The 27836-nt window shown below is 44.3% G+C and overlaps 1 protein-coding gene across 1 annotated transcript; it reads left to right on the forward strand.

Moving 5' to 3' along the window:
• The first annotated feature begins 510 nt into the window (after window positions 1-510).
• On the forward strand, window positions 511-27710 carry HHIPL2 (HHIP like 2). The gene is made up of 9 exons (XM_081486965.1): window positions 511-831; window positions 5247-5899; window positions 6757-6900; window positions 8848-9179; window positions 10703-10829; window positions 15483-15628; window positions 22170-22251; window positions 26041-26123; window positions 26802-27710. Exons 1-9 carry the CDS (start codon window positions 511-513, stop codon window positions 27215-27217), a joined length of 2304 nt encoding a protein of 767 aa, XP_081343091.1. The 3' UTR covers window positions 27218-27710.
• Window positions 27711-27836: the final 126 nt, after the last annotated feature.

Here is a 27836-nt window from a genome sequence, read left to right on the forward strand (position 1 = left end):
CCCCACCTTACCTCCGTCTTCCCAGATCCACAGCCGAGTTCCCGTGTTGCTGTTGGCATGAAAGTCACACTGGAACCTCACCTTCCAATGTGCTGTCCAGGACTGCATACTGTGTGCTGTTCTTGGAGATCCTGACTGCTCAGCTTGGGAAATGGGCTGTAAACAAAGTGGGAATTTCCCATAGGAATTCTTTGCAGTTTTAATAAACCCAGTTCATCTGCCGTGGACATCACTGCACCTTTCTGCCGGCACTCCGATAACCACACTCCCAGCAGGCTGTACCAATTTCCTGTTTAGGGGGCTGGAAGGGACTGGGCGCCGCTCGCTACTGTCACAGGAGACAGCGGTCCAGCTCCCAGAAGGGACAGGGCTCAGAAACCACCTCAGTGAACCTTCAGAGGAGAGAAGAGAAGGAAGGAAGAAAAACACCGTGGGGGTGGGAGTGAGGGAACCAGTCCGGAGCAGGAAGCCAGCCTGAGCACAAAGTAGCCAGAGTGTCCCTAGGGCAACATGCTCAGAAGTTCCATTGCCAGTGGTGGTTGGAGTCGGTGGATCCCCTGGCTCCTTACCTCTCCTCGAATTTTCTGTCTCTGCCTCATAGTCTTGTTGGGTCAGGTGGGACTGCTGCAGGGACACCCCCAGTGCCTGGATTACCGGCCTCCCTTCCAGCCCCTCCAGCATCTCGAGTTCTGCTCTGACTATGAGTCTTTCGGCTGCTGTGACCAGCGTAAGGACCACCGCATCGCTGCCCGGTACTGGGACATCATGGAATACTTTGACCTAAAGGGCCACGAGCTGTGCGGCGGTTACGTTAAAGACATCCTTTGCCAGGTAGGCCTGAGCAGGAGCCCTGAGGGAAGGTGAGGGAGCCAGCTTTGGAGGCTGCCTTCCAGCCCCAGCAGATAGGATGTTGGGATGGCTGGTGAGGGTCTTGGGGGGAGGGCTCTTTGGGTGCCCAGCCCTTGAGAGAGGCTCACCTGTGACTGCCTTCACCTGGGGCTTTGGGCTCTGGACCGGCACACTGAGGTGGTGTTTGGTTTCTCAAAGCTTTCCCTCCGGGGTTCTGCGGGCCCTGGTGTATTATTCACAGAGCTCTGGGGACAGCTGTGGTCTGGGACCTCTCTGCAGGGCACTGAGAGCTGCGAGCTCGCATGGGTGCTCACGGAATGTGTGGACAGAGTGGTGGCATCCGTTGGGATGCAGTCCTCGGGTGGGTCATTTATGCCAGGGGCTCTCTGCTGTGATGAGGGGGGCTCTCCCCAGCTTTCCAAACTTGTCCTGGGAGAGCTTCAAGCTGCTCAGTGGCAATTACTCAGAGGTTCTGCTTCCCCCGGCTCTCTAGTGGCCAAAACCCACATCCCTGGCAGACATCACCTCTGTAGGGCTCAGCCTGAACCCATGTCGGATGCTGGCTGCGCACACTGACTTTGTGGGAAGAGGGGTTCAGGGGTGCCAGGGAGAGTCTAGTTGGAGGGCAGATGAAAGAGGCTGCCATGAGGAGGAGCACTCTAGTGATGGGTTGGGGGTGAGAGAGTAAATCCAGGCAGATTGGAGACCCTCCCCGGCATGTCAGTGCAATTACTTGGCTCTCCCACTGTGATCCCAGAGCCAGCTGGCCACCCCACCTCCCCGTGAAGTGAAGGGAACAGAGCCCTGCCCAGAAACCAGCCACCTGGGAGCCATCGCCCTGGGCTGTCCTCTCTCACCTCGGGCTCCACCCTTCAGCTGTTTCCTGTAGAATTAACTCTGGGATAACCATCTGGGCGGCAGCCCGGCTCTTATGAGCAACACCGAGGCTTCATTTCTGGATGAAGTCCCCAGATAAAAATGTCTCCTCCCTCCCTCTCTCCTTCCTCCCCCTTCCCTATTGCATGAGGTTTCAGAAAGCCAAATTCAGCAGCTCTCCTGTTTCAGGGATTTGAGGAATAAGAATAACCTATGCATGTCCATAAAGGAAAAGAATATGAAAAAGAATATACGTATGCATAACTGAATCACTTTGCAGAAATTAACACAACATTGTAAATCAACTATGCTTCAACAAAATTAAAAACAGGGGATAAATACCTTGGTGTCTCAGTGGTAAAGGATCCACCTGCCAATGCAGAAAACACCGGTTCAGTCCCTGATCTGGGAAGATCCCACATGCCGCAGAGCAGTCCCTGCACCACAACTATTGAGCCTGTGCTCTAGAGCTGGGGAGTGGAAACTACTGAGCCCACGCACCCGAGAGCCTGTGCTCTGCAACAAGAGAAGCCACAGCAATGAGAAGCCTGCACACCACAACTAGAGAGTGGCTCTCGCTCTCCGCAACTAGAGAAAAGCCCGTGCAGCAAGGAAGACTCAGCACAGTGAAAAATAAATAATTAAAAAAATTAAAAACAAAACAAAAACAATGACCTACACGTGTCTATTAATATTTATTAAAATTCACAACTTAAATTTCTTCTCCCTCTTTCTTCCCCAAATATGTAGTATGTTCCCAGCAATGATTCTGCAGGCAGCTACTAAGACCCCCATCTTACTCATGAGGTTTTTTTTTAATAACATTTATGTATTTAGTTGTGGCATGTGGGATCTAGTTCCATGACCAGGGATCGAACCCAGGCCCCCTACACTGGGAGCGAGGAGTCTCAGCCACTGGACCACCAGGGAAGTAAGTCCCAGAATTAGGAGTTTTGGTAGCTCAGCTGGTAAAGAATCCGCCTGCAATGCAGGAGACCCCAGTTTGATCCCTGGGTTTTGAAGATCCCCTGGAGAAGGGAACGGCTACCCATTCCAGTATTCTAGCCTGGAGATACTCCATGCACTACTGCCTGTGGGCTCGCAGAGTTGGACATGACCGAGTGACTTTCACTTTCACTATCCAAGGTCAAAGAATGCCATGGCACAAATCCAGATGTTCAGGCTCCAAGTCTCGTGCCATTTTGATTACACCATGCCAAAGTCGAGTCACAACAGCCCTGGTTGATCCGCTTACTGGTTCCCAGACCTGGGGAAAGCATAAGTTCCAGCAGGAGAGCACCTTTGGGCATCTCACTCACTGTCAGCAGCCCCAGTGCAGAGGACAGTGCCTGGCACCTAGGAGAGTTTGTTCCTGGGCCTTTGTTTTCTAAGAAAGAAATGATAGTTCCTGAACTGATTGAGTAGAGGCAACTGTGCAGATTCTAAATGATGCCTAAGAGTGTGCCATGCAGGTGGTTACTTGTTCACAGCCTCCTCTGTTCCCGGGTATTTCATCCTTATTTTTATCTTCCATCTCTCTTCTTCTTTCCATTCCCCAGGAGTGGATAGATCAGTCAGGTGGGTCAGTCAGCTTATCTGGATTCTTGTCAGCAGCTCTGACAAGTATCCTAAATGGAAACAGCCCTGGGAGAGATGCTGTGAATCCCTGGGTCCTTTCTTCTGCTCTTCCCAATAAGAGTCTGCTGCTCTGCAATCTGCAATCAGGGTTGAAATAAGAAAAAACAGGGAACTCAACACATCTGAGAAATGCTGCTGATCCCTCTCGTAGGTGGTGAGAGAACAGACGTGAACGAGACAACCCTGGGCTGGCAGGTGCCAGGGGAGGTGTCCGTGATCAGAAGCAGCTTCCGGAGTGGATCCTGCCCTACTCCATGGCCCCAACCACCCCCTTTAAACTGACCTTTCTGGGCTTCCCTGGTGGTCCAGTGGTTAAGAATCTGCCTGCCAATGCAGGGGACATGAGTTCAATCCCTGGTCCAGGAAAATTCCACGTGCAGCAGAGCAACTAAGCTCATGCTCATGTGCCAGAGCTACTGAGCCCACGCACCTTAGAGCCCGTGGTGAGAGAGAGAAACCATCGCAGTGAGAAGTCCACGCACCACAACTAGAGAGTAGCCCCTACTCACCGCAACTAGAGAAAAGCCCACGCAGCAATGAAGACCCAGAGCAGCCAAAAATTCAAAACAAAACAACAAAAACAGGCCTTTCTTACTTCCCTGATCACAGTTGCCTCTGCCTTTCATCGCTATTGAAAGTTGACTGTCTGCCTACAATATTCTATTTTCCTGCTAGAAAACGCTATGACTTAGGGAGGTCTGACTAATGTGTACTCCTTTGTTCACAGTCCTTGTATATTTGTAAAGAACAGTTGTATGGCCCCAGACCCACAATTTAAATTTGTGTAGCTCCCAGCATGGCGCTTTGTATATATTAAACACTTTGATATTTTTAATAAATAAGGGAAGAAATCACTACATGCCTAATCTCTGGGAATGATACATTGCATGTTCATTTTGATAATTTTATTTTTAAATTATAAAATATTTTGAATGGAACTTCCCTGGTAGTGGTTTGGACTTTGTTTTTCCACTGCAGGAGGTACAGGTTCCATTCCTGGTTGAGGAACTAGGATCCCACACACTGCACATCTGCATAATGTGGCAAAAAAAATTTTTTAACATATGGAAAAGCACAGTAAAATTAAATAATTAACATGACAGATTCTGGTGGTTCAGATGTAAAGAATCTGCCTGCAGTGTGTGAAATGCGAGAGACCCAGGTTCAATCCCAGCATCAGGAAGATCCCCTGGAGAAGGGAATGGCAACCCACTCCAGTATTCTTGCCTGGAGAATTCCATGGACAGAGAAGCCTAGCAGGCTACAGTTTATGCGGTCACAGAGTCGGACACAACTGAGTGACTCACATAGATCCAATACTGAGATTCAGCAAATGTAAAACTTCTGCCACATTGCTTCAGATGTGCATAAAGAAACTAAATCTTACAGATACAGCACTTATAATATATATAAAAAAGGGAAAGATGGAGACATTTGGTACTACCTCTTTTTAATAAAAAAATTGATCATTTAGCAAAACTCTATATGTCAAGAACAAAGTTATAGTAAATCCAAGAGAATTTTTTCTCCCTTTCTGCTTTCCAGGAGCATTAACTGGGTAGAAAATGTGGGTCCTAAAGAAGAGCTTTCTTTTTCAGTAGTTGGTAACAGGAGCTCCAGAATCCTGGTTCTTCCCCAGACCTGTTTTCCCTCTTTTTGCTCAAAACATAAAGTTGATTAGAACATCCACACAGGTATGACTTTAAAAAATTAAAATAGCTATATTGCATCAAGAGAGAAATATTTTTGTAATAAAACCAAAATAAAGTCAAGATTTAAAAACTCTTAAAAAAAAAAAAGTCAAATTCTTGACAAGAGAAAAATTGGTTCCAGCCCTACCGTGGCCAGTCTGCCTCGGGGCTGAGGTCGCTCTTCTTTTCCAGGAGTGCTCGCCCTACGCAGCCCACCTCTACGGTGCTGAGAACCCACGCACGCCCCTCCGGAACCTTCCTGGCCTCTGCTCTGACTACTGTTCTGCATTCCACTCGAACTGCCACTCCGCCATCGCCCTGCTGACCAATGACCGCCGCCTCCAGGAATCCCCTGGAAAGGATGGCACGCGGTTCTGCCACCTCCTCAACCTTCCCGACAAGGACTACTGCTTCCCCAATATCCTGAGGAGTGGCCATCTCAACCGCAACCTGGGGGCGGTGGCCGAGGACCCTCGAGGCTGCCTGCAGCTCTGCTTGGCCGAGGTGGCCAACGGGCTGAGGAACCCGGTCTCCATGGTCCACGCTGGGGACGGCACCCACCGCTTCTTCGTGGCCGAGCAGGTGGGGGTGGTGTGGGTCTACCTGCCTGATGGGAGTCGCCTGGAACAACCCTTTTTGAACCTCAAGAGCCTCGTGCTGACCACTCCCTGGATTGGGGACGAGAGAGGCTTTTTGGGGTTGGCTTTTCATCCCCAATTCCGCCGCAACCGCAAGTTCTACATTTATTATTCATGCCTGGGCAAGAAGAGGGTAGAAAAGATCCGGATTAGTGAGATGAAGGTTTCTCGGGCTGATCCCAACAAAGCCGATCCCAAATCAGAGAGGTGAGGCATACACATGAGAATCTGCAACTGTGTGCTGAGTTCCAAAATATTGCCAGTCGGTCCTATGAGATGAGATAGAGGAACTTTCCTGGGTTTAGATCTACTAGCTTTATAAAGACCACAAAAGTCATTGCTGATTAATGGGTTAACCCAAGTTAGAATCTTCAGTAGATGGTCTTCATGGCTGTAACCACCCATCTTCACAGTTACCTAGAACCATGCTTGCTTGATTTTATAGAGGGTAAGCAAAGGCCAGAGGCCATAAGTGTTTGAGAAATGATTTTAGATAATATCCACATTAAATATAACAGTAGCCTCTGATTATTGTGTGACCATTAGATCTCAGGCTTTTTATCTTGAACATGGGAATTCCCATCCTCTCCGGAAAGCTTGACACAAGGAAGTTAAGCCTGATAAGATGAAGTACCCAGCACTAACTAACCCCAAGCTCATGCTCTTTTGCGCCACCATTCCACCTTTTTTTCCTACTCCATTCTGTCTTATCTTGCTTTTCCCATACAGACAGGTTTAGAGATTGAAAAGAGCATGAAGAAGTGATAGACTAACCCCTGCTAGATTGTCCAAAGGATAGGACTGGGGGTTCTTGTAGAGAAGAAAGTAAGGCTGAGCACCAGAAAATGGTGATGGTTACCCTGCTGTGTCTACAGCTCGTGAAGTCAGGATGTGAAAAAAAAAAAATGGTCCATGACAAAGTCATACTAGGAAGTGAAGGGTGTCCCAGAGCCACCAAGCTACCTGTTTTGTGGTCCTTGGCTGCCTTGGATCAGTCATTTCTAGATGTCTCAAGAGGATGCTGTATCAGCTTTCATCAAAGCGTGGTTTCTTTTTCCTTTCAGGGTCATTCTGGAGATAGAAGAACCAGCCTCAAATCATAATGGTGGACAACTTCTTTTTGGCCTAGATGGCTATATGTACATATTCACTGGGGATGGAGGACAGGCTGGGGATCCCTTCGGCAAATTTGGAAATGCCCAGAACAAGTAAGCTGGATGCAGGCTTTCCCTGGTATAATGTTTTTGCTGGGATAGAATCTGCAGAGGGTCAAACCCAACTCATTTACTGCAAGATGTAGTCTCATCTGTTGACACAATAGGAAGAATATTTGGTTTTCTTGTTTTTTTTTCTTAATATTTACTTGGAATATTTATTTATTTGGCAACCTTGGGTCTTATGCGAGATTGTTCACTGCAACTCTCAGTCTCTCTGGTTGTGGCATGTGGGCTTAGTTACCCCGTGAAATGTGGGATCTTAGTTCCCTGACCAGGGATCGAACCTATACCCTCTGCATTGGAAGGTGGATTCTTAACCATGGGACCACCAGAGATATTCTGTCCTATACTTTTCAGGCATAATGTATTTTTATAATTAATATTATGGGTGTTCAACATGACTCTCAGAGGGCCATATAAAGGTGAATTCAGGATTTTTAATATATATGAGCAGGACGTTATTTACTATGCCATAATCTGACCATCTAGTTCAATTCAGCTCAACAATATTATTGATTACTGTGTTCCAGGCACTGTGTCTCATGTGGAGATACATGAGTAGTTAGTTAATGAGGCTAACAGAAGCAACAACAATGTATATTTGTTGCTTACTGTGTGTTCAATGCTATTCTAAATACCTTATGTTTATTTGAGCACATAATTCTAACAGCCACAAGGGCAAAAATTTTAAGCTCTTTTCTTGGTTGATGTATTCCCAGACCCTAGAATAGTGCCTGGCAGTGGTGTCATGCCATAAATACATTTGGAACGAATGAATTCTATGAAGTATGGGTATTATGATAGCCATTTTACAGACAAGATAATAGAGGGAGAGAGGAGTGAAGTAGTCTATCCAAGGTCAAACAGAGAGTAAGTGGCAGAACCAGAATTCAAACTAGACAATCCAACGAGGCTATGCCATCTAGAGGGAAGTCACGTGATCCTTCTGCCCTTTGTACCCAGCAAGCACGTGGCTCTCATTATCCCTAGTAATAAAAATATTAGGGTTGATAATAATAAAGACCTTGCATTTGTTGAGTGCTGACTGTATGTCAGAAACTGCATGGCGTGATATATGCACACTAACTCATTTAACCCTTACATTACAACCACATTGCGAGGTAGTGTTACTCTCCCCTGCTTTACAAAGGAGGAAAGAGAGGCTCAGAGACCACAGTCATCAGCAGAGCTGCTCAAAAGCCTCTGTTCTTTCTACTGACCACGTTGTTACATGAGGAAGAATAGAACCAGCTCCTTTAAAAAATTCCTAGTATTAGACCAAACCTGAAACCACCCCATTATAAAAATAGAAAAATTGAAGCTGCATCTTGCTCAGTGTCACATGGACCAGGACTACATCAAACTTTTGCCTAGTAGTTCTCTTTGAGTCAAAAATTGGAAAGTCTTAACTATATATATATACACAAATATGTATATGATGTGTATGTGTGTGTATATTATCTAGTTCTGAGATGTTTTATTTTATTTAGAATACGTAACCTGAGATCCACTCTCTTAAAAAATTTAAGTGTGCAGTACAGTATTGTTAATTGTGGGGAAAATATACAGTGGGTCTCTAGTACTTACTGCTCTTGCATACAAATGGCCAACAAGTACACGAAAAGGTGCTCAATGTCATTAATTATAAGGAAAATGCAAGTCAAAACCACAGTGAGATATCACCTCACACCTGTTAGAATGACTGTTATTAAAAAACAAAGGACAAATGTTGGCAGGATGTGGAGAAATTTGAACCTCTGTATACTGTTGGTGGAAATGCAAAATATACAGTGCAGCAGCTATGGAAAACATAGCTGGAGACTATATGGAAAACATATTATGGAGACTTTTCAAAGAATTTTAAATAGAACTAGCATATGACCCAGCAATTTCACATCTTATTTCTCCTGTTCCTGCTTTTGGCCTTCTTCCTTTCAGAAGTTCCCTGCTGGGGAAAGTGTTAAGGATCGATGTGAATGGGGCCGGCTCAGGTGGCAAGCGGTACCGAGTGCCCGTGGACAATCCGTTTGTTTCTGAGCCAGGGGCCCATCCTGCCATCTACGCCTACGGGGTCAGAAACATGTGGCGCTGTGCCGTGGACCGAGGGGACCCCGTCACGCGCCAGGGCCGAGGCCGGATGTTCTGTGGGGACGTGGGACAGAACCGGTTTGAAGAAGTTGACATCATTGTTAAAGGTGGAAACTATGGCTGGAGGGCAAAGGAGGGGTTTGAATGTTACGACAAAAAGCTCTGTCAAAACGCCTCTTTGGGTAAGTGAGAAGCCCTCTTCTTTCTTGAGTGAATTGAATGAGTTGCAGGTGGAGGTGGGAGAATAAAACCCGGAAGTGTCTTGCGCTGCAGGTCCTAAAAGTGCCTTTATTTGTGTCCTGTGGAATCGTGCTTCTCAGAGTGGTCCTCTAGCCACTGGCACCTGAACTCTGGGCATTTCTCGCTAACTAACGAATTGAATCCTGGGTGGATCAGGGGGCGTGGTGGGATTGACCTAAGAATCTATATTATATTCCAAATAAGTTACTCACATGATTTTCAGGCATACAATTTTGACACATCCTCAAAGGAAAATAAGTGGCTGTCTGTTTTTATTTATTTGGAACTGCCACTGAAATGATATCCCATATATAGTCCCTAAATATCAGTAATCAAGATGTGCTTTAGAAACTCCATCTGGCTTAAAATTCTAATTTTCTGACTTTATCACCGTTGCTTGGTCTTTTTGTCCTTCTGTTGCTGAACTCAGGTTCGGTTGCTTGTTACTTAGGAATCCAATACTGAGAGACAAGTGTTGAGTGCAAGGAAAGATAGCTTTACTGAGGAAGATGGCAATCCTGAGGAGAAGGTGGACTTGTGTCCCAAAGAACCAATTTTCCCTTGCTAATCAGGGGAAGAATTTTAAATGGGAGTTTCAAGGGCATATAGGTGGAGGGAGAAAGCTATGTAGGACAGGACAGCCATCTCTGACACTTTTCTTGGAATTGGTCATGCAGGGTGGTCTGATCAGAGTTACCTTGATTATTTTAAGTATACTTAATCTTTAGTTCCAGGATTGGTTTGTTTCCATTTCCTGGAGGCCAGTTGTTGGAAGTGTGAAGATGGAGCCGTTTATGTTATGGCTACAGTCTGGCCATCATGTAGTTAACTTCTTCCAGCCAGTGAGAGTTTCATTATAATACTGCTCAAAGGATATGGCTCAGTATATATCTATAGACTTTGAGGAGGAACGGAAGGTCCTTGATTTAGTTTAATGACTAAATTATTATTGTTTTCTTCTGTTTGACTATTTTCCTTGCTTCTGTATTTTTTCATTCCTCTGATTAAATTTATCCTTTGGCTAAAGTTTTTCTATAGATAAAAGGCAGGCGGAGGACAGGGGATGGTCTGTCCTGAGAAGGTCTCATAGGGTCCTGCTCCGTTACACTAAGCTTCAAAGCGGTCATCCAGGTCCTCACAATATTCCAAATCCTAAACCTGAGTATCTGCTATATGGACCTGGGGGAAAAATTTAAGGGTGTGGATTTCCAGGTCACTGCCCCACAGATGGGGGGAACTTTAGGCTTCCTCTCTGCTTTCTGAGGCCAGTCAAATGGGAAGCTCATGGATATCATGGCTGGTCTGTTGAGAAGATAAACATGATTTACTTGGCTCTCTGTCCTCCTAAAGACCAAGAGATGAAACATTCTCCACTCAGTAAGGCAATTGGTTTTAAAAACTGCCTTCTTCCTCCTTGAAGTTCCCAGGTTTAGCTATGACACTCTTTTTCCTTGTTCCTGGACAGACGATATTCTGCCAATCTATGCTTACGGCCATGCAGTGGGCAAGTCAGTCACTGGAGGCTACGTCTACCGTGGATGTGAATCCCCAAATCTCAATGGTCTCTACATCTTTGGGGACTTCATGAGCGGGTAAGGAAGGATTGATGTCCCCTCTCTCTTTTTCAACATTTTAATTGGAGTATAAATTGCCTATCACAACATTCAATGTCTTAACAGTGTGGCTGTATACACTTGTATTAAGACCAATTATATCAAGATGAAGAACATTTCCATCACTGTAGAAGGTTCTTTCTTGCCTATTGCCTGTCAGTACACCACCCTTTTCTCTCCACCACCCCCACTCTCATCACAGATGCTTTTTTCATTGAGCAATGTCTGTGAAATCTGTCAATGCTTTTGCATGTATCAGAAGTTTGTCTCTTTTATTGCTTTGTAACATTCAATTGCATGAATATGCCAGAGTTTATTCATTTATTTTCCTGTTGATGGATGTTTTGGCTGTCCCCAGTTTGGAGGGATTGTGAATAAAACTCCTGCAAAGCTTTGTAGTTTTCAGTGTAAAAGGTCTTGGACATCTAAGTATTTCATAGTGTTTGATGCTATGTTGAATGTTGCTATATATATATAAAACAAGTATAATATATATTCAGCATATATATAACACATATATTAATTCATAACATATAACTAATTTCTTATTAGTTCTAGTGACTTTTTTGTTTATTCTATTGGATTTTCTATGTAGAAGATCATTTCGCTATGAATATGGATACCTTTATTTTTTTCCTGAATTGGAAGCCTTTTATTATTCTTTTATTGATCTGTTGCTTCATTTTAACCTTTAGTACAGTGTTGGATAGAAGTGGGGGAAAGCATTTGATTTTTTACCAATAAGATTGATGCTGTCAGCTGTGTTTTGTGTATGCCCTTGATCAGATTGAGGACATTTCCTTCAATTCCTAGTCTGCTGAGAGTTTGCATTAGATACAAGTTGCATTTTGTCATATGCATCTTTGCGTCTAGTGAGAGAATCATGAGGCTTTTTCCTTTTTAGTTTGTTAGTATGGTGAATTGCACCCATGGATTTTTTTTTTTTTTTATCACTGAAGCAATCTTGCATTCCTGGGATAAAAATATCACTTGGTCATGTTGTATTTTATTAATATATTGTTTTTGTTTTAGTATATTGTTGAGTTCAGCTTGCTAATGTGTTTGGAATGTTTGCATCTGTGTTCATGAAGAAACAGATGAGCTGTAGTTTTCCTTTCTGATAATACTTTTGTCAGATTTTGGCATCAGGTTAACGTGAGCTTTATAAAATGAGTTAAAGAGTATTTCCTTTTCTTTAATTATCTGGACTAATTTGTGTAAAACGTGTTTCTTCCTTCCAAGTGAAGCCATCTAGATCTGATGTTTAACGGTAGATGACCATGTTAATGGTGGTTGGGCCCTGTTTTTTGATCCATTCTGACAATCTCTGTCTTTTAATTGGTACATTGAGACCATTGACAGTCAAAGATATTATTGCTATGGTTGAGATGATATCTACCATACTCACTACTCTTTTCTATTTTTTGATATTGTTCTTTGTTCCTGTTTTTTTTCTACTCTTTTTCTGCGTTTTGCAGATTTAATTGAACATTTTATTTGATTCCATTTTCTCTCCTTTATCAGCATATTGATCATACTATTTTTTGAAATTGTTTTTAAGGAGTTGCTTAGAGTTTGCCATATACATTTACAACTAAGCTAAGTTCACTTTCAAACAACATTACAAAACTTCATGGGTAGTCTGTGTTTTATAATAATAAAATAATCCTACTTCCTCCCTTTTGTCCCTAATTGTTATCATTCATTTCACTTATATATAAGCATATATAATAATTATAACAGTGATATATAATAATTATTAACATAACATTTTATAATTTAATAATACTATTATTTTACTGTATACATAAGCATACATAATTAAATACATTGTTGCTATTAGTATATTGAACTAACTTCTATCTGTTAGACCAGTGAAGAATAAAAAAAGTTTTGATTTTTACCTTCACCTATTCCTTCTTTGATACTCTTCCTTTATATAGATTTGAGTTTCTGACCAATATTATTTTTCTTCTCTCAAAATAACTTTGTTTAACATTTCTTGCAAGGTAGATGCACTGGCAACAAATTCCCTCAATTTTTGTTTGTCTGAGAAAGTCTTTATTTGTCCTTCGTTTTTGAAATATAATTTTACCAGGTACAGGTTGGTGACTTTTTTCTCTAAACACTTTAAATATTTCACTCTGCATTCTTCTTGCTTGCATGGTTTCTGAAGAAAAGTTTGATGTAACTTTTATCTTTGTTCCTCTATACTGAAAGTGCCGCCCCTCCGTCCCCAGCTTCTTTTCAGATTTTCTTTTTCTTTATGCCTGATTTTCCATAGTTTGAATAAGATATGCCTATAAGTAATTTTTAAAGAATTTATCCTGCTTTGTATTCTCTGAGCTTCCCAGATTTGTGGTGTGATATCTAGCAGTAATTCTGAGAAATTCTGAATAATTATTATTTCCAATATTTCTTCTGCTCTTCTCTCTCTTTCTTTTCCATTTGATATTCCTGTTATGCTTATGTTACAACTTTAGTAGTTGTTTCACTTTTCCTGGATATTTTGTTCTTTTTTGGGGTTAGTTTTTTTTCTCTCTGCTTTCCGGTTTGGAGGTTTCTATTGAGATATTCTCAAACTCAGATTCTTTCTTCAGCCATGTCCAGTCTACTAATAAGCCTGTCAAAGCATTTTTTATCTAAATTAAGGTGTTTTTGATCTCTAGCATTTCTTTTTGACTCTTCCTTAGAGTTTCCTTATCTCTGCTTACATTGTTCTTGCATGCTGTCTGCTTTATCCTTAGAGCCCTTGGCATATGAATCATAGTTGTTTTAAATTCTGAATCTAATAATTCCAACATCCCATGCCACATCCAAATCTAGTTGTGATGCTTGTTCTGTCTCTTCAAACTATGTTTTTTTGCCTTGTGATTTTTTTCCTGATTGCCAGATATGATGCACTGGGTAAAAGAAACTGCCATAAATTGGTCTTTAGCAAAGTGGTGGTGATGTGTGGGGGCGAGGAAGTGTTCTAGTCTTATGATTAGGTCAGAGGTTTCAGTGAGCCTGTGCCTCTGGACTGTGAACTTCATCAGTGTTTCTCAGAAGCCCTTCTGCCTCCATATACATTTAGGTGGGACAGGGTGGCTAGAGTTGGCTAGAGTTAGGTACTTCCTTTCCCCGGATCTGTGAGGTTCTGATAAAATCCTGGCAAGTTAGTCTCTGATTAGTTTCTCCTGAGGACAGACATTTGTTAAGAAAAACAGAAAGCACTGGTGTATTTCAAAATGATTCCTTTCCCCCTCCTGCTGCTGGAAGCACAAGCAGATTTTTCCTGATATTTATTTTGGGAAACTGGTCAAGCTCCTGGAGGTAAAACTCACACAAGTGTGGGGACCCTGGATGACTGGGCATCCCTGTCTAACTCACGCTTTGCCCATATGGAACTTCTAGCAATTTGTCAATTATAGGTTAGGTTTTCCAACCCCAGAACTCATACCTGTGAAGGTTTGTGCTTGTGGGTTTCTGTAAGTTGTGATTCTCTGTATCTGCCTGCTTGTCTCTCCAATGTTGGGAGCAGTGGTTTTCCCTGTGACCTCGCTTCTCTTACAAATCTAAGAATAGTTGTTGATTTTTCATTTTCTCAGTCTTTTGCTTATTTTAGGGTGGTGTGCCGACTTCCACGCTTCTTACATGCTGGACCGGAAACCAGAAGTCCTCTCAAGTGTTCCTTGTGGAGACTTTTAAATACAAATTCAGTTTCTTTAATAGATATAGGCTTGTTGTTGTTTAGATGCTAAGTCGTGTCTGACTCTTTTTGACCAGTGAACTGTAGCCTGCCAGGCTCCACTGTCCAAGGGATTTCCCAAGCAAGGATATTGCAGTGGGTTGCCATTTTCTCCTCCAGACACAGGCTACTCAGCTTATTTCTTTCTGAGTGAGTCTTTGTAGTCTCCCTGTCAAGGAATTTGTCAGGTCTTTGGGATTTAATTGTTCTTTTTGTTTTTCCCATAACCTCTACCCACCATTTCGCCCCCACACGTAACAGATATGCAGTGATTTTTAATTGAATCATATGCACTAGAATTACTGGGGGTTGAGCATCTCTGTTTCTATAAAACTTTTCAGCTGATACCCCTGGTTACTCAATTTTCTTTCCCTTTTCTTCTAAAAATCTTCTTTTAGTTCAGATAGATGACAGTGGCATATGAAGTAACATCTGCTACTCTACAGACATAATAATAATAATAGCTACTGGTTTTGAGTCCTTACTGTGTGCTAAGCACATTGATAATATATGAATATTTACATATATTATCTTATTTAACCTTAACAATTCTTGCCTATGGTAAATTCTCTTACTAGCCACTATTTTATACATGAGAAAACTGAGGCTTAGAGATGATGAGCAACTAGCCAACTAATAAAAATTAGTCTTTTGTGGTGGTGCAACCTTCACAGGACACCAAACTCCTCTTATAATAGCAAATGAACTTCCCCATCTAAGGCAAGAGGGTGTCAGAAATATTTCTGAAGCAGCTTTTTTGATTCCTAAGGGAGGTTAGTTGTTGATCTCCTATGGGAGACTCAGTCCTAGTATTCCAGGATTTCCAGATTCTAGGAGGAAAAAAATATCCTGCCGGGTAGAAATACAGATTCCTAAAATATAAGGTTTTGCTTTTCATCTAGTCGACTTATGGCTTTGCAGGAAGATAGAAAAACCAAGAAATGGAAGAAACAGGACATTTGCCTGGGCAGCACTGAGTCCTGTGCCTTCCCAGGGCTGATCAGCACACACAGCAAGTTTATCATCTCCTTTGCTGAAGATGAAGCAGGTAAAAAATACTAACAGGTTATTGTATTTCTGGTTACTGGATCTTAGATAATCACAAGTACTGTGAACTGAACATGTATGTTGCTTAGTTGCTAAGTCATGTTCGACTGTTTTGCAACCCCATGGACTGTAGCTCACCAGGCTCCTCTGTCCATGAGATTTCCCAGGCAAGAAGACTGGAGTGGGTCTCCATTTCCTTCTCTAGGGGATCTTCCTGACCCAGAGATCAAACTTGCGTCTCCTGCTTGGCAGGTGGATACTTTACCACTGAGCCACCTGGGAAGCCCCAAACATTTATATAATAATTATTATTGCTGTTGTTATTATTACTCATATTATTTAAATAGAAACTACCACTTTTCCTATTTTAACTATCGGCCACCTTTTATAATGAACTGGATACTGTTCTAGGCACTTGACATTTTAAAATCTTATTTAGTAATCACAACACCCCCATAATGTAATTGTTTTGCTTATTTCACCAATGAGGAAACAGACTGACTATGCCAACTTATCCCTTCTTGGTTGGCTGTGCAGCTCACTGTGCACGTAGACCAAGGTCTACGCTGTAGTCTGTTCAGTTCTTTGACTATGAAGGAGGTGCATGTGCTCTTCCTCCCTAATTCTGTTCTAATCTGTGATTATACAAACGTAGACAGAGCCAACAGTGGGTATTTATCCTGCTGGTGTTGCCTGGGAGAAAGTACCTCTGATGATCAGCCACTCGGTGGGCTGGGCTCTTCCTGATCCTGCCCAGAGTTTGTTAGGCAACTTCTGTGAATGAACAAGGGAGAACTTCTTTCTTGAGAGATCTGGGAAAAGGGTAGACAGCTAGGTAGGAGGCTACACACTAGAGCCATTAGGGGTATGTTAAGGGCATCAGCAGAGCAAGGCATTTGTGCACATATGAGAGAGAGGTGAAGGGAAAGAGACAGGGATTTAGCTTTAATAAATATTCACTCTGTGTTGACCTATATAGGTAGGATGGTCGGGGTGGGAGGAAGATTCAAGAGGGCAGGGATATATATACTTATAGCTGATTCACAGCTTCTCTGGGGGCTCAGATATTAAAGAATCTACCTGCAATGTGGGAGATCTGAGTTTGATTCCCGGGTCGAGAAGATCTCCTGGAGAAAGAAATAGCAACATACTCTTGCCTGGAGAATTCCATGGACAGAGGAGCCTGGTGGGCTACAGTCCATGGGGTTGCAAACAGTCGAACAGGACTGGGCGACCAACACTTTCACTTTCATAGCTGATTCACACTGCTGTACAGCAGAAACTAACACAATGTTGTAAAGCAATTATATTCCAATTTTTAAAAGTATAAAATAAAATGGATAACCAACAAGGACCTAGTGTTTAGCACAGGGAACCCTGCTCAGTGTGGCAGCCTGGATGGGAGGGAGCTTAGGGGAGACTACACGCATGTATATGCATGGCTGAGTCCCTTGCTGTTTGCTTGAAACTATTAATATTATTAATTGACTCAACACCAATATAAAATAAAAAGTTAAAAACAAAACAAAAGGAAACAAAAATTCCCCATATAAAACAAACAACGAAAAAAATAAATATCCTCAAATTTTGAACTCAGAAAATGAAATTTTAATTTGAGCTTTATGTAAGTTATGTGTCATTTTGAAAGTTAAAGGTTTATTTTGTTTACATAAGTGGTGATAAGGCCTGTGATCCTTCCGGTATTTGGCATTGCATCTAGCCATGCTCTGAGGCACGGAAGAGAACAAAATGATCTCTTAGGGGTCCCTTCCAGACACAGGACTCTCTACAAGTATTAACCAGAGCCTTGGTGGTTTCTTCAATGTCTGGTTTCTTTCCACTCTGACCCAAGGGTGGCTGTACAAAAGCTTCACTTGAGTGGGACATAAAGAAAGCCAGTCAGCAGCTGCACCCTTCCTCTCAGCTAGCTTATGTGTTTTTTATTATTATTAATTAAAAAATTTATTTTTGTCCATGCCATATGGCATATGGGATTTTAGTTTTCTGGCCAGGGATCAAACCTGCACCCCCTGAATTGGAAGTGAGGAGTCTTAACCACTGGATCTTCAGGGAAGTCCTCAAATAGCTTGTGAATAGATAGTTTGAGGTGAATATTTTTTAGAAGCAGATGATATTTTGGAAAATTTAAGCATTCTTAATAGAGGAAAGTCTTTGTGAGTTCCAAATTGGAAGTCCAAACATACGAAAAAGGGGAGAAACCACAGGCTGGCACGTTCAGTGGAAAGTGGATGATGTAAATGAATGTCAGTCACAGGCCATGGTGGGGCCTCTCCCCTGCTGGTGCCCCAAGGAGGCTGGAGCCCCCAGAGACTGGAGACCCCTGGAGGGAGCCTGCCCGGGGTCCCTGGGATGCCACATTCTGTGGCTTGTTCCTTTTCAGGAGGCCACAGAAAAGCCAGGTTTTAGTAGTTTAGTTTGTTGAACCAGTAGACTTCTTGCAGGAGAAAACAAGGCAGTTTTTGAACACCACTCAGTATATCTGGCAAACAAAAATGTCCTTGGCTGAATTTGATGGAGTGGACTTGCCAAGGTGTTCCCAAGCCAGACTTTGCCCAAGGGCAGCCGTAAAACCAGGGTGGCTGTTCCCAAGGCAAATTATTTCCTTCAGAGTTGCATGCTTTTATGTTTTTGCACAGAGTGACTCAGATTTTCTGTGTGTGTCATAGTCTTTCCCATTATTGACATATTTAGAACCGAGCGTGATAAGCCCCATTTTAGTTGCACCAGAGCTCTGCTTTCACTGTTGCTACAGTTATTTCCTGACTCTTCCAGCCAACAGCTGGCACAAATAAACGAGCAAGTAGATGGAGTGAATAGTGGGCGTGGGGCTGTCCATGGCTGAGTTCTGATGGGTTAGGTTTCTGAATGTCAGTCACTGAAGCACATTCCCAAGAGGGCTGGCTGAGGTCATAATGCTTGCAGTAAATTCATATTGCATATGTTTTGGTTTATATAGCCTGTTAGTTTTTTGGTGTGTTGTTCTTGCCCTAAAATACAGTTCTAAAGTGGCTTCCCAGGTGGCTCAGTGTAAAGAATCTGCCTGCCAATGCAGAAGACATGGGTTCAATCCCTGAGTGGGAAAGATCCCCCTTGGAGGAGGAAATTTCAACTCATTCCACTCTTCTTGGGCTTGCCTTGTGGCTCAGCTGGTAAAGAATCAGCCTACAATGCAGGAGACCTGGGTTCAATCCCTGGACTGGGAAGAACCCCTGGAGAAGGGAAAGGCTAGCCACTTCAGTATTCTGGCCTAGAGAATTCTGTGGACTGTATAGTCCGTGGAGTTTCTAAGAATCAGACACTGACTCTTACATAAGTGTCAGACACTGAGCAACTTTCACTTTAACCTCCACTATTCTTGCCTGGAAGATCCCATGGATGGAGGAGCCTGGAAGACTACAGTTCATGGGGTCGCAAAAGAGTCAGACAAGACTTAACGACTAAATATCAACAATACTTTAAAAATGTCAGTTAGACCCTACAGATGAAATTCACTTCTAGCATTGTCTTCTAAAAATACGGTGGGAAGTCTATGGCATGTTTAGGATATATAATTTACAAAAACTATAGTCATGTGTAGGTAATATGCAGCAACACAGGGTTTCCAATTCTTTTAGACCAGAAATTGCATGGTTTGGAGGGACCTGTGCCCACGGCTGACCTGTGTACATGTTGGTAGACAACTCATTTATCTCATGTCAGCATCACCTCGGATGAGGTGATGGTTTCTAATCAGAGGGGCCATCTGGTTTCTAGGGAAACCAACTGGTTTCTAGGGGCCAACTCGGTACCTGGTTTGTAATCAGAGGGGCCAACTGGCTCTGGGGAAAGGTTTGTCCTAACTCCTCAGACCCCCACCCCCACCACCCCTTACAAGGGGAAGATTATAGTGTCAGTCCACAAAACCAGTCTATGAGGCAGCTGTTACATTGTGCACAGGGCTCTGCAAAGAACATTAGCCTCACACTTGGCCTGAAACAAATATTAGTCACTGTTCACCACAAATTCAAGGAAGAAGATTGTTTAAATAGCCCAGAGCTGTCTAAAGCTCTACGCTTTTCCAATTTATACCTTGGTAAGATGTTTCCTTCCATAAATTGAGAGGGCTTGCATGAAGCACACAATAGCAAGAGTGTTAAATCCAGGGTGGTAGGACAAACATTGTGCCAGGCTCAAAAAACTATCACAGGGAACAGAGACATAAGGAAGTAAGAGGAGCTGCCAATGATTGAACACTTTCTCACTTAATACCTAATAATCAGGGGAGATATTCTTATCTCCCTTTTACAAATGAATAAATAACATGAGGGTTACCCAGGTGGAGAAGTTGCCCAGGACAATACAGATGGTAACGAGTGTTATCAGAATTCAGACTCAGATTTATCTAGCTGAAGTTGGGCTCATAAACCCTTCACTGCTTCTCTTGCTGCTGCTGCTACTGCTGCTAAATTGCTTCAGTCGTGTCCGACTCTGTGCGACCCCATAGACGGCAGCTTATCAGGCTCAGCCGTCCCTAGGATTCTCCAGGCAAGAATATTGGAGTGGGTTGCCATTTCCTTTTCCAGTGCATGAAAGGGAAAGATGAAAGTGAAGTCGCTCAGTCGTATCCGACTCTTAGCGACCCCATGGACTGTAGCCTATCAGGCTCCTCCGTCCATGGGATTTTCCAGGCAAGAGTACTGGAGTGGGGTGCCATTGCCTTCTCCGTCACTGCTTCTCTTAGGGAACTGTGGAACGAGGTGGAATAAGTTACCTACTATGAGAAGGGAATGGTGTTTTTTGGAGTTCAAACAGGAGAATATGGGAGGAAACAGGGACCCTTGTGAAAGAGATGAAGGGAACAGTGGGTGGAGGTGATTTCTGTGGGGTGTGGAGAAGACCAGGTTGGGGGGCTGAGGAGTGAGGGGAAGATCATGGGAAATAAGGAAGCCAGGGCTAAAGAAGGTGGAGTTGGAGGACAGAGTGAAGTGGGGGCAGGGAGCGGGGACTAATGCACTAAAGAAGAGGTGAGTGAAAGTCCCTCAGTCGTGTCCAACTCTTTGCAACCCCATGGACTGTACGGTCCATGGAATTCTGCAGGCCAGAATACTGGAGTGGGTAGCCTTTCCCTTTTCCAAGGGATCTTCACAACACAGGGATCGAACCCAGCCCCCCCACATTGCGGGCGGATTCTTTACCAGATGAGCCACAAGGGAAGTCCAAGAATACTGGAGTGGGTAGCCTATCCCTTCTCCAGTGGATCTTCCCAACCCAGGAATCAAACCGGGGTCTCCTGCATTGCAGGCAGATTCTTTACCAACTGAGCTATCAGGGAAGCCCTAAAGAAGGGGTAACTTAATATAGAGTATCTAGTCCGTTGGACTATTGGAGAAGATAATGGCAACTCATTCCAGTATTCTTGCCTGGAGAATCCCGGGGACGGGGGAGTCTGGTGGGCTGCCGTCTATGGGGTCACACAGAGTCGGACACGACTGAGCGACTTAGCAGCAGCAGCAGCAGCAGCAGCAGCAGTCCATTGGACTGCAAGGAGATCAAACCAATCAATCCTAAAGGAAATCAACCCTGAATATTTCTGAAAGGACTGATGCTGAAGCTCTAATACTTTGGCCACCTGATGCAAAGAGCTGACTCATTGGAAAAGACCCTGATGCTGGGAAAGATTGAAGGCAAAAGAAGACAGGGGCAGCAGAGGATGAGATGGTTAAATAGCATCAATGACTCAATGGACACAAGTTTGAGCAAACTGTGGGAGATGATGAAGGACAGGGAAGCCTGCCGTGCTGCAGTCTGCGGAGTTGCCAAGTCTGACACAACTTAGTGATTGAACAACACTGGCCAAAATGATCGATTGGATTTTTCTGCAAGATGTTATGGAAAGCCTGAATGAACTTTGACCAACTCAATAATAAGTGGTCTTCAGCCTGTAGCTCGCCTGTCTCTGGGTTTCACAGAGAATCTTTATCAGTACTGAAGAGCTGAGGAGGGAGATGGAGACTCACTGAGGTGAAGTTTCTGAAAGCAAAGTGGTGATAAATGAGATGAGAAGCCTTTGGTTTATGGAACGTTATGGGCTTCCCAGGTGGCGCTAGTAGTAAAGAACTTGCTTGCTAATGCAGGAGATATAAGAGATGCACGTTTGATCCCTGGGTCGGGAAGATCCCCTGGAGGAGGAAATGGTAACCCACTCCAGTATTCTTGCCTGGAGAATCCCATGGATAGAAGAGCCTGGTGGGCTACAGTCCATAGGGTCACAAAGAGTCGGACATGACTGAAGTGACTTAGCGTGCACAGCAGAAACATGCCTCTGCTGGGTGACACTCTGAGGTGTCTGGGGGCTGAGATGGACTTTCTCCTTGGGGAGCTCACAGCCCTCGAGGCCTCGCTGTCAGGTGGGATTCTGCGGACCCCTTCCTGGGGCTCATGTATTTCAGGGCCACAAAATACATGGTGATGATTTCCTGTGCATCTAGCTGTCTGGGCCCGGCCTTGTGTCCTGTCCTGATGGTCTATTCCTGTTTTTTCAGGGGAGCTCTACTTCTTGGCCACCTCTTACCCCAGTGCCTATGCACCGCACGGATCCATTTACAAATTTGTTGACCCATCAAGGTGAGATTTGGGTTCCTTTTCTTCTCAGGTGATTTGAATTAGTCCTTATCTCCATGGCAGATCAGAAAGACAGTCCTCACTCCCCAAGAATTAATATCAATAGAAATGATCAACGAAGCAAAATCTTTGCTTTATATTCAAAGCAGATTGGACTGATGAAAGTGTAAGACAGTTATGGAATATTTGGGAAATGATCTCTTTGTGGTTGAAAATGAAGATCTTGAGCCTTTATAGGATGACTGGTTGTAGACCTGTGGCTCCTGTCTTGTTTGTTTGTTTGTTTTTTTAGCCACACTGTGCTGCATAATGGATCTTAGTTTCCTGACCAGGGATTAAACTTGCACAGTGGAAGCGTGGAATCTTAACCACTGGACTGCCAAGGAAGTCCCTTGTTTGTTTGTTTTTTTAAAAATATGCTTCTGGAAACTTCTGTCTGGGATCATCCGACAGTGGTATACAACTCTGACCACCTGAGTAAATATTGCTGCCCTTCCGTGGCTTCGTCTTTGGCAAATACTGTTGGCCCTCCATATCCGTGGGTCCCATGTCTGTGGATTCAACCAACTGCGGGCCAAAAATATTTTGAAAACTTCTGGAAAGTTACAAAAAGCAAAAGTTGAATTTGCCATGCCTTGGCAACAATTTCTGTAATATTTGCAATTATATTTACAACTATTTGCATAGCATTTCGGAGAAGGCAATGGCACCCCACTCCAGTACTCTTGCCTGGAAAATCCCATGGATGGAGGAGCCTGGTAGGCTACAGTCCATGGGGTCTCTAAGAGTCAGACACGACTGAGCGACTTCACTTTCACTTTTCCCTTTCATGCACTGGAGAAGGAAATGGCAACCCACTCCAGTATTCTTGCCTGGAGAATCCCAGGGACGGCAGAGCCTGGTGAGCTGCCGTCTATGGGGTCGCACAGAGTTGGACACGACTGAAGCGACTTAGCAGCAGCAGCAGCACAGCATTTGCATTCTTAGGTATCATGAGTAATCTAGAGATGATTTAAAGTATACAGGAGGATGTGTAGGTTATATGCAAGTACTCCATCATTTTATATAAAGGACTCGAGCATCAGTGGGTTTTGGTATCTGCAGTGTCTTAGACCAGTCTCAGGAGAGTCCCAGAAACAGCTGCATCTTCAACTGTCAGGTTTCTCTGTGTCTCCACCTGATTGTTTCTAGAATTCAGGGACAGCATTTATTCACTTGGTGAACTCTATGATGTGTAACTCTGCTTCTCTGTCCACCTCTCTCAGGGACTAACCAATCTTCAACTCATCTGGCAAAAGCCAAACTACAGCTTCCCATTTGTGAGGTTTTTGAGTGTGTGTACACACCTGTCCCTGGGAGAGTGATGCGGGGTATCCATCCTGAGAGCTCTGGGCAGTACACTGGATTTATTAATATCTCAGGATTCTTTTTTTTTTTTTTTATAAATTTATTTATTTTAGTTGGGGGCTAATTACTTTACAATATTGTAATAGTTTTTGCCATACATTGACATGACTCAGCCATGGGTTTACATGTGTTCCCCTTCCTGGACCCCCCCACCCACCTCCCTCCCCATCCCATCCCTCTGGGTCATCCCATTGCCCCGGCCCTGAGCCCTTGTCTCATGCATCGAACATGGAATGGTGTTCTGTTTCACATATGATAATATACACGTCCCACCCTCACCTTCTCCCTCAGAGTCCATAAAATTGTTCTATGCATCTGTGTCTCTTATTCTGTCTCGCATATAGGGTTATCGTTACCATCTTTCAAATTCCATATATATGCATTAGTATACTGTATTGTTGTTTTTCTTTCTGGCTTACTTCACTCTGTATAATGGGCTCCAGTTTCATCCATCTCAGTAGAACCGATTCAAATGTATTTTTTTTAATGGCTGATATCTCAGGATTCTTACTCAAAGCAAGAAAGTCTCCCCACAAATCAGCCTGAAGGTAGACCTACCAAGGAGGACTTCCCTTGAGGCTTACATTACCATATCTGGGGTAGTTATTCAGAGGACATTTGGCAGCTCAGTCCAGCTACTGGTGAGGCCTCAGAAGCCCAGCCTAGCTCAGTTCCTCTTGGCAATAGGGCTCCCTTTAGGTGTTCTCAGAAGTTCCTGGAAGGGGCTTTGTCCTCAAGATTGTGCCTGGGGGCTCTCCTGATGGGGAGAAGGGTTACCAGGGTGAATTAGGGACTGAGCGGTCTCCATTGCTGGGTCTCCTCCATGCAGATCTCCTGTGATCTGGGTATGCAGCAAACCCGGGATCTTTAAAGTGCTTCCAGTGACTGACAGAGACTGTGTGGGGAGTTTCCCGCTCTTTCTATCAACCTCTTTCACACAACAGGTGTGTGAATCCCTTCTTCTTTCCTCTGAAAGTTTCCTGATTAGGTTAGGGGATAATTTAGCTCACCTCTGGAAGCATGGGAGGTCAGTCATAAGGCAACTGTAAAGGCTGTTCCACCTAGAAGACACTGACATTTATCCAGGCATTTCTGTGTCCCAGGCACCATGCTGGGTGATGTGCATGCAGGCTGATATTCAATGCTGACAGAATCCTAGCGAGGCAGGGTAACACCCTCAGTCTGCAGATTAGGGTAACTGAGCCTTACTACCTTCAATTGCTTGCCTGAGGTAGAGCTAGTTAGAGGGACCAGAGGATGAGATCTCATCCTTCTTTCTGGATCAAAGTCTTTTCAGCACTGCGCATTCAGTTCAGTTATAATGATGACTTGAATTGTAGAGACTTAAAAAAAAAAACACAACAAACTTCTGTAGCAATGGATCCCGATTCTGCTCTGTTTAATTCTTCAGCCCATCTTTGCACTAAATGCACCCATCCCAGCTGGGTATGAATGCTGAGAGCTGGGTATAAATTTTGGCTTTGCCACCAACTAGCTGGAAATGCTTCTAGTCTGCAAAAGCCCCTCTTATTTCAGAAGATGCACTCGGGGAACAGCAGTTTAAGCAAAACAGCAGTTTAAGAATCAAAATACTAGGAGGCAGAGGGGCTGGCATTACTTAAGGGGCTGCGCCATGAGTATCTGAAGAGATTTTCCTTAAAGGGAATCGCCACTACCATCAGAGCAGAGGCAGAGCGTCATTCTCCTCCTCACCATCACTACCATCATTACCCACAGATCGTTTGTGTGTGCTGACCACTGCTCCAGGTGTTTTTCAAAATCTCATTTAAAAAACAATTTAGGACTTCGCTGGTAGTCCAGTGGTTAAGACTCTGTGTTTCTACGGCAAGGGGCATGAGTTCGATTCCTGGTCCCCTGGACCCCGGGTCAGGGAAGTTCCACATGCCACGCACTGTGGTGAAAAAAACCAACCAACCCCCCCCCATAACAATAACAACAAAAACAAAAAATAAGTTATCTGTTCATAACTTACGGTGTGCCAAGTACACAGTTTTTATTTAATCCTCCCCATCTCCCTGTGAGGATGGTGCTATTATTTTTTCCACGTTATAGTTGCGAAAATTGAAACTCAGCAAGGCTTACTTGCCTGTGGTCCCTAGGACTTGAACCCTGTTCTCTGTTGCCACACCCATGCCCCAACCCCCTCCCTACACTGCCCCCCAAGGGCCTTCGGTGTCCCTGTGATGTCCGTGTCCTTCCTCCTCTCCACCTGAGCTCATTGAAGATTCCCTGCTTCATCTGTCCCATCCCTGTGGGGAGGGGAAGGCTGACCTCAGTTCTTACACCTCTATACCTATGGGTGACCCTGAATTCCTGGTTAAATCTTCAGAGTCTTGTGTCCTCACTTTTTCCATCTGTTTTCAGGAGAGCACCTCCAGGCAAATGCAAGTACAAACCAGTACCGGTGAAAACCAAGAGTAGGCGGGTCCAGTTCAGGCCGCTTGCCAGTGAGTCCATGTTTGTCTTTAGGCTCAGGCCTTGGCATCAAGGCACTGGCTACAGTGCTTGGTGCAAACAGCTGCAATCCTGGGGTGGCAGGTCCTATTTTCTCAAATAAGGCTTATCTCCTGGGTGAGGACTATAACCTGTGGCTCAGTCTGTATGTCTTGGTTGTGCACCAGGGGGCAGCACGTGCTGCCCTTCATTCATTCAATCATTCATGTATTCATTCTTTCATTTAGTACTTTGCAGCAGTCCTTATGCTAATCCCTGGGGATAGATACACCAGTAACTTGACCTGTAGGAGTTTAGAACCAAAGGAGAGAAGGCAGGTACTGCAGGCAAGTGAAGAAATAAACAGCACTGAGATTCTGGCTAGAAGGATGTCTAGGGGTCTGAGAGGGCCCCGAGAGTGAGGACCTCTTCCTTGGGGTAGGGTAGGGAGTCAGGAAAGACTTTTGGAAGAGAGGTGCTGTCTTAAAGGCACTATTCTACAGGTATGCATTACTGGAGCGACCCCATTACAAAAGTCGCCTATTTAGATCAAGGCCAGGGAATTATACATATTAATTTCAAAAGAATTTATATTCAAGAACTCTCAAGTGGGCATAGGATTCCTGGGTGGCACTTGCCTTACAGCTACTTTCCAGGACTAACATTTCTCTTAAATAAATGCTCATTTCCAGAGATGGTCTTGGACTTGCTAAAGGAGCAGTCTGAGAAAGCTGCTAGAAAACTGTCCAATGCAACTTTAGCTTCCAGTCCAAACCGGGCCTCATCTCAGAAAGACTCCTTCAAGAAGCCAGCTTCTCCCACAAGAAGCCGGAAGACATCTCCAAGGCCTGGTGCAAAGAAGAGAGCCAGGGTGTGGTCCCCAGGCCCCCAGGGGAAGAGGAAAGGGATCCCCAAACGCCCCGGTGGCATAGCCAGGCAGGCCACACAGCAGAGACGAGCTGGCAGAAGTCTCCCTCCACCTCTTGGGTCGAGGTGGCTGCTCAGGAGACCAGAACCACCTCACCACGTGGAAGCTGCTGCTGCTGAACGTGACCTTAGACGTGCGGGAAGCCGGGGGTGGAGGTGGGAGCCGGCAGAGAGAGCCTGAGTTAGGGTGGCTGGGTTGTCCTCTCCCCGAGTCTTGCCAGCTGAACGGATGCTCCTTATCCGCTTCTGCGGGGAGACCAAGCCCCACCTGGCTGGGACACCTTGATAATCATGTGCACTAGTCTGTAAGCCTGCTTCAAATCCCACTGTGTGTTTCCATTTTGCTTTGTAAGTGCCTGTGGGCAACAGTGATACATCAACAGTGGCTCAAATGGACATATATCCTTTGAGCTCCTTGATGTTTGTCTGGCGTTAAGAAATCTGACATGCCTCACCAGTTTGCCTTAAGAAGCATGTCTCTCCCATGCTTCCTCCCAGCTCTAAGAGGAGGCCTGTAGTGGCAGGTTTCCAAGCAGAACCCCTTCTAAAGTGGTCATCTCCTTTGCCCTCATTGAAGCTCAGGGTCTGAATAAGGGCAGGTCCTATTCTGTACCTCCAGCGACTACTGTTTTGCTCTGGCAAATAGCATAATAAAGGTGATTCCATTGTGCCTACCTATTGTGTGCTAAGTTTATATACATTTCCTGAAACCTCAAAACTTTGCATCATGTGTGTGGCCATATAACTTATGTTGAAGATGAGGAAAGTGAGGCTTGGTGCATTAAGTGGTGTGCTCTAGA

Source organism: Giraffa tippelskirchi, chromosome 5 (assembly GCF_054371585.1).
Source record: "Giraffa tippelskirchi isolate mGirTip1 chromosome 5, T2T-mGirTip1v1.2.pri, whole genome shotgun sequence".
Lineage (NCBI taxonomy): Eukaryota > Metazoa > Chordata > Mammalia > Artiodactyla > Giraffidae > Giraffa > Giraffa tippelskirchi.

Bases quoted from the DNA above. Each gene is read 5' to 3' on its own strand.
- HHIPL2 (XM_081486965.1), top strand. From the start codon at position 511: ATGCTCAGAAGTTCCATTGCCAGTGGTGGTTGGAGTCGGTGGATCCCC. The intron at 5,900-6,756 runs GTGAGGCATACA...TTTTCCTTTCAG, and splicing joins GCCGATCCCAAATCAGAGAG to GGTCATTCTGGAGATAGAAG. The intron at 15,629-22,169 runs GTAAAAAATACT...CTGTTTTTTCAG, and splicing joins CTTTGCTGAAGATGAAGCAG to GGGAGCTCTACTTCTTGGCC.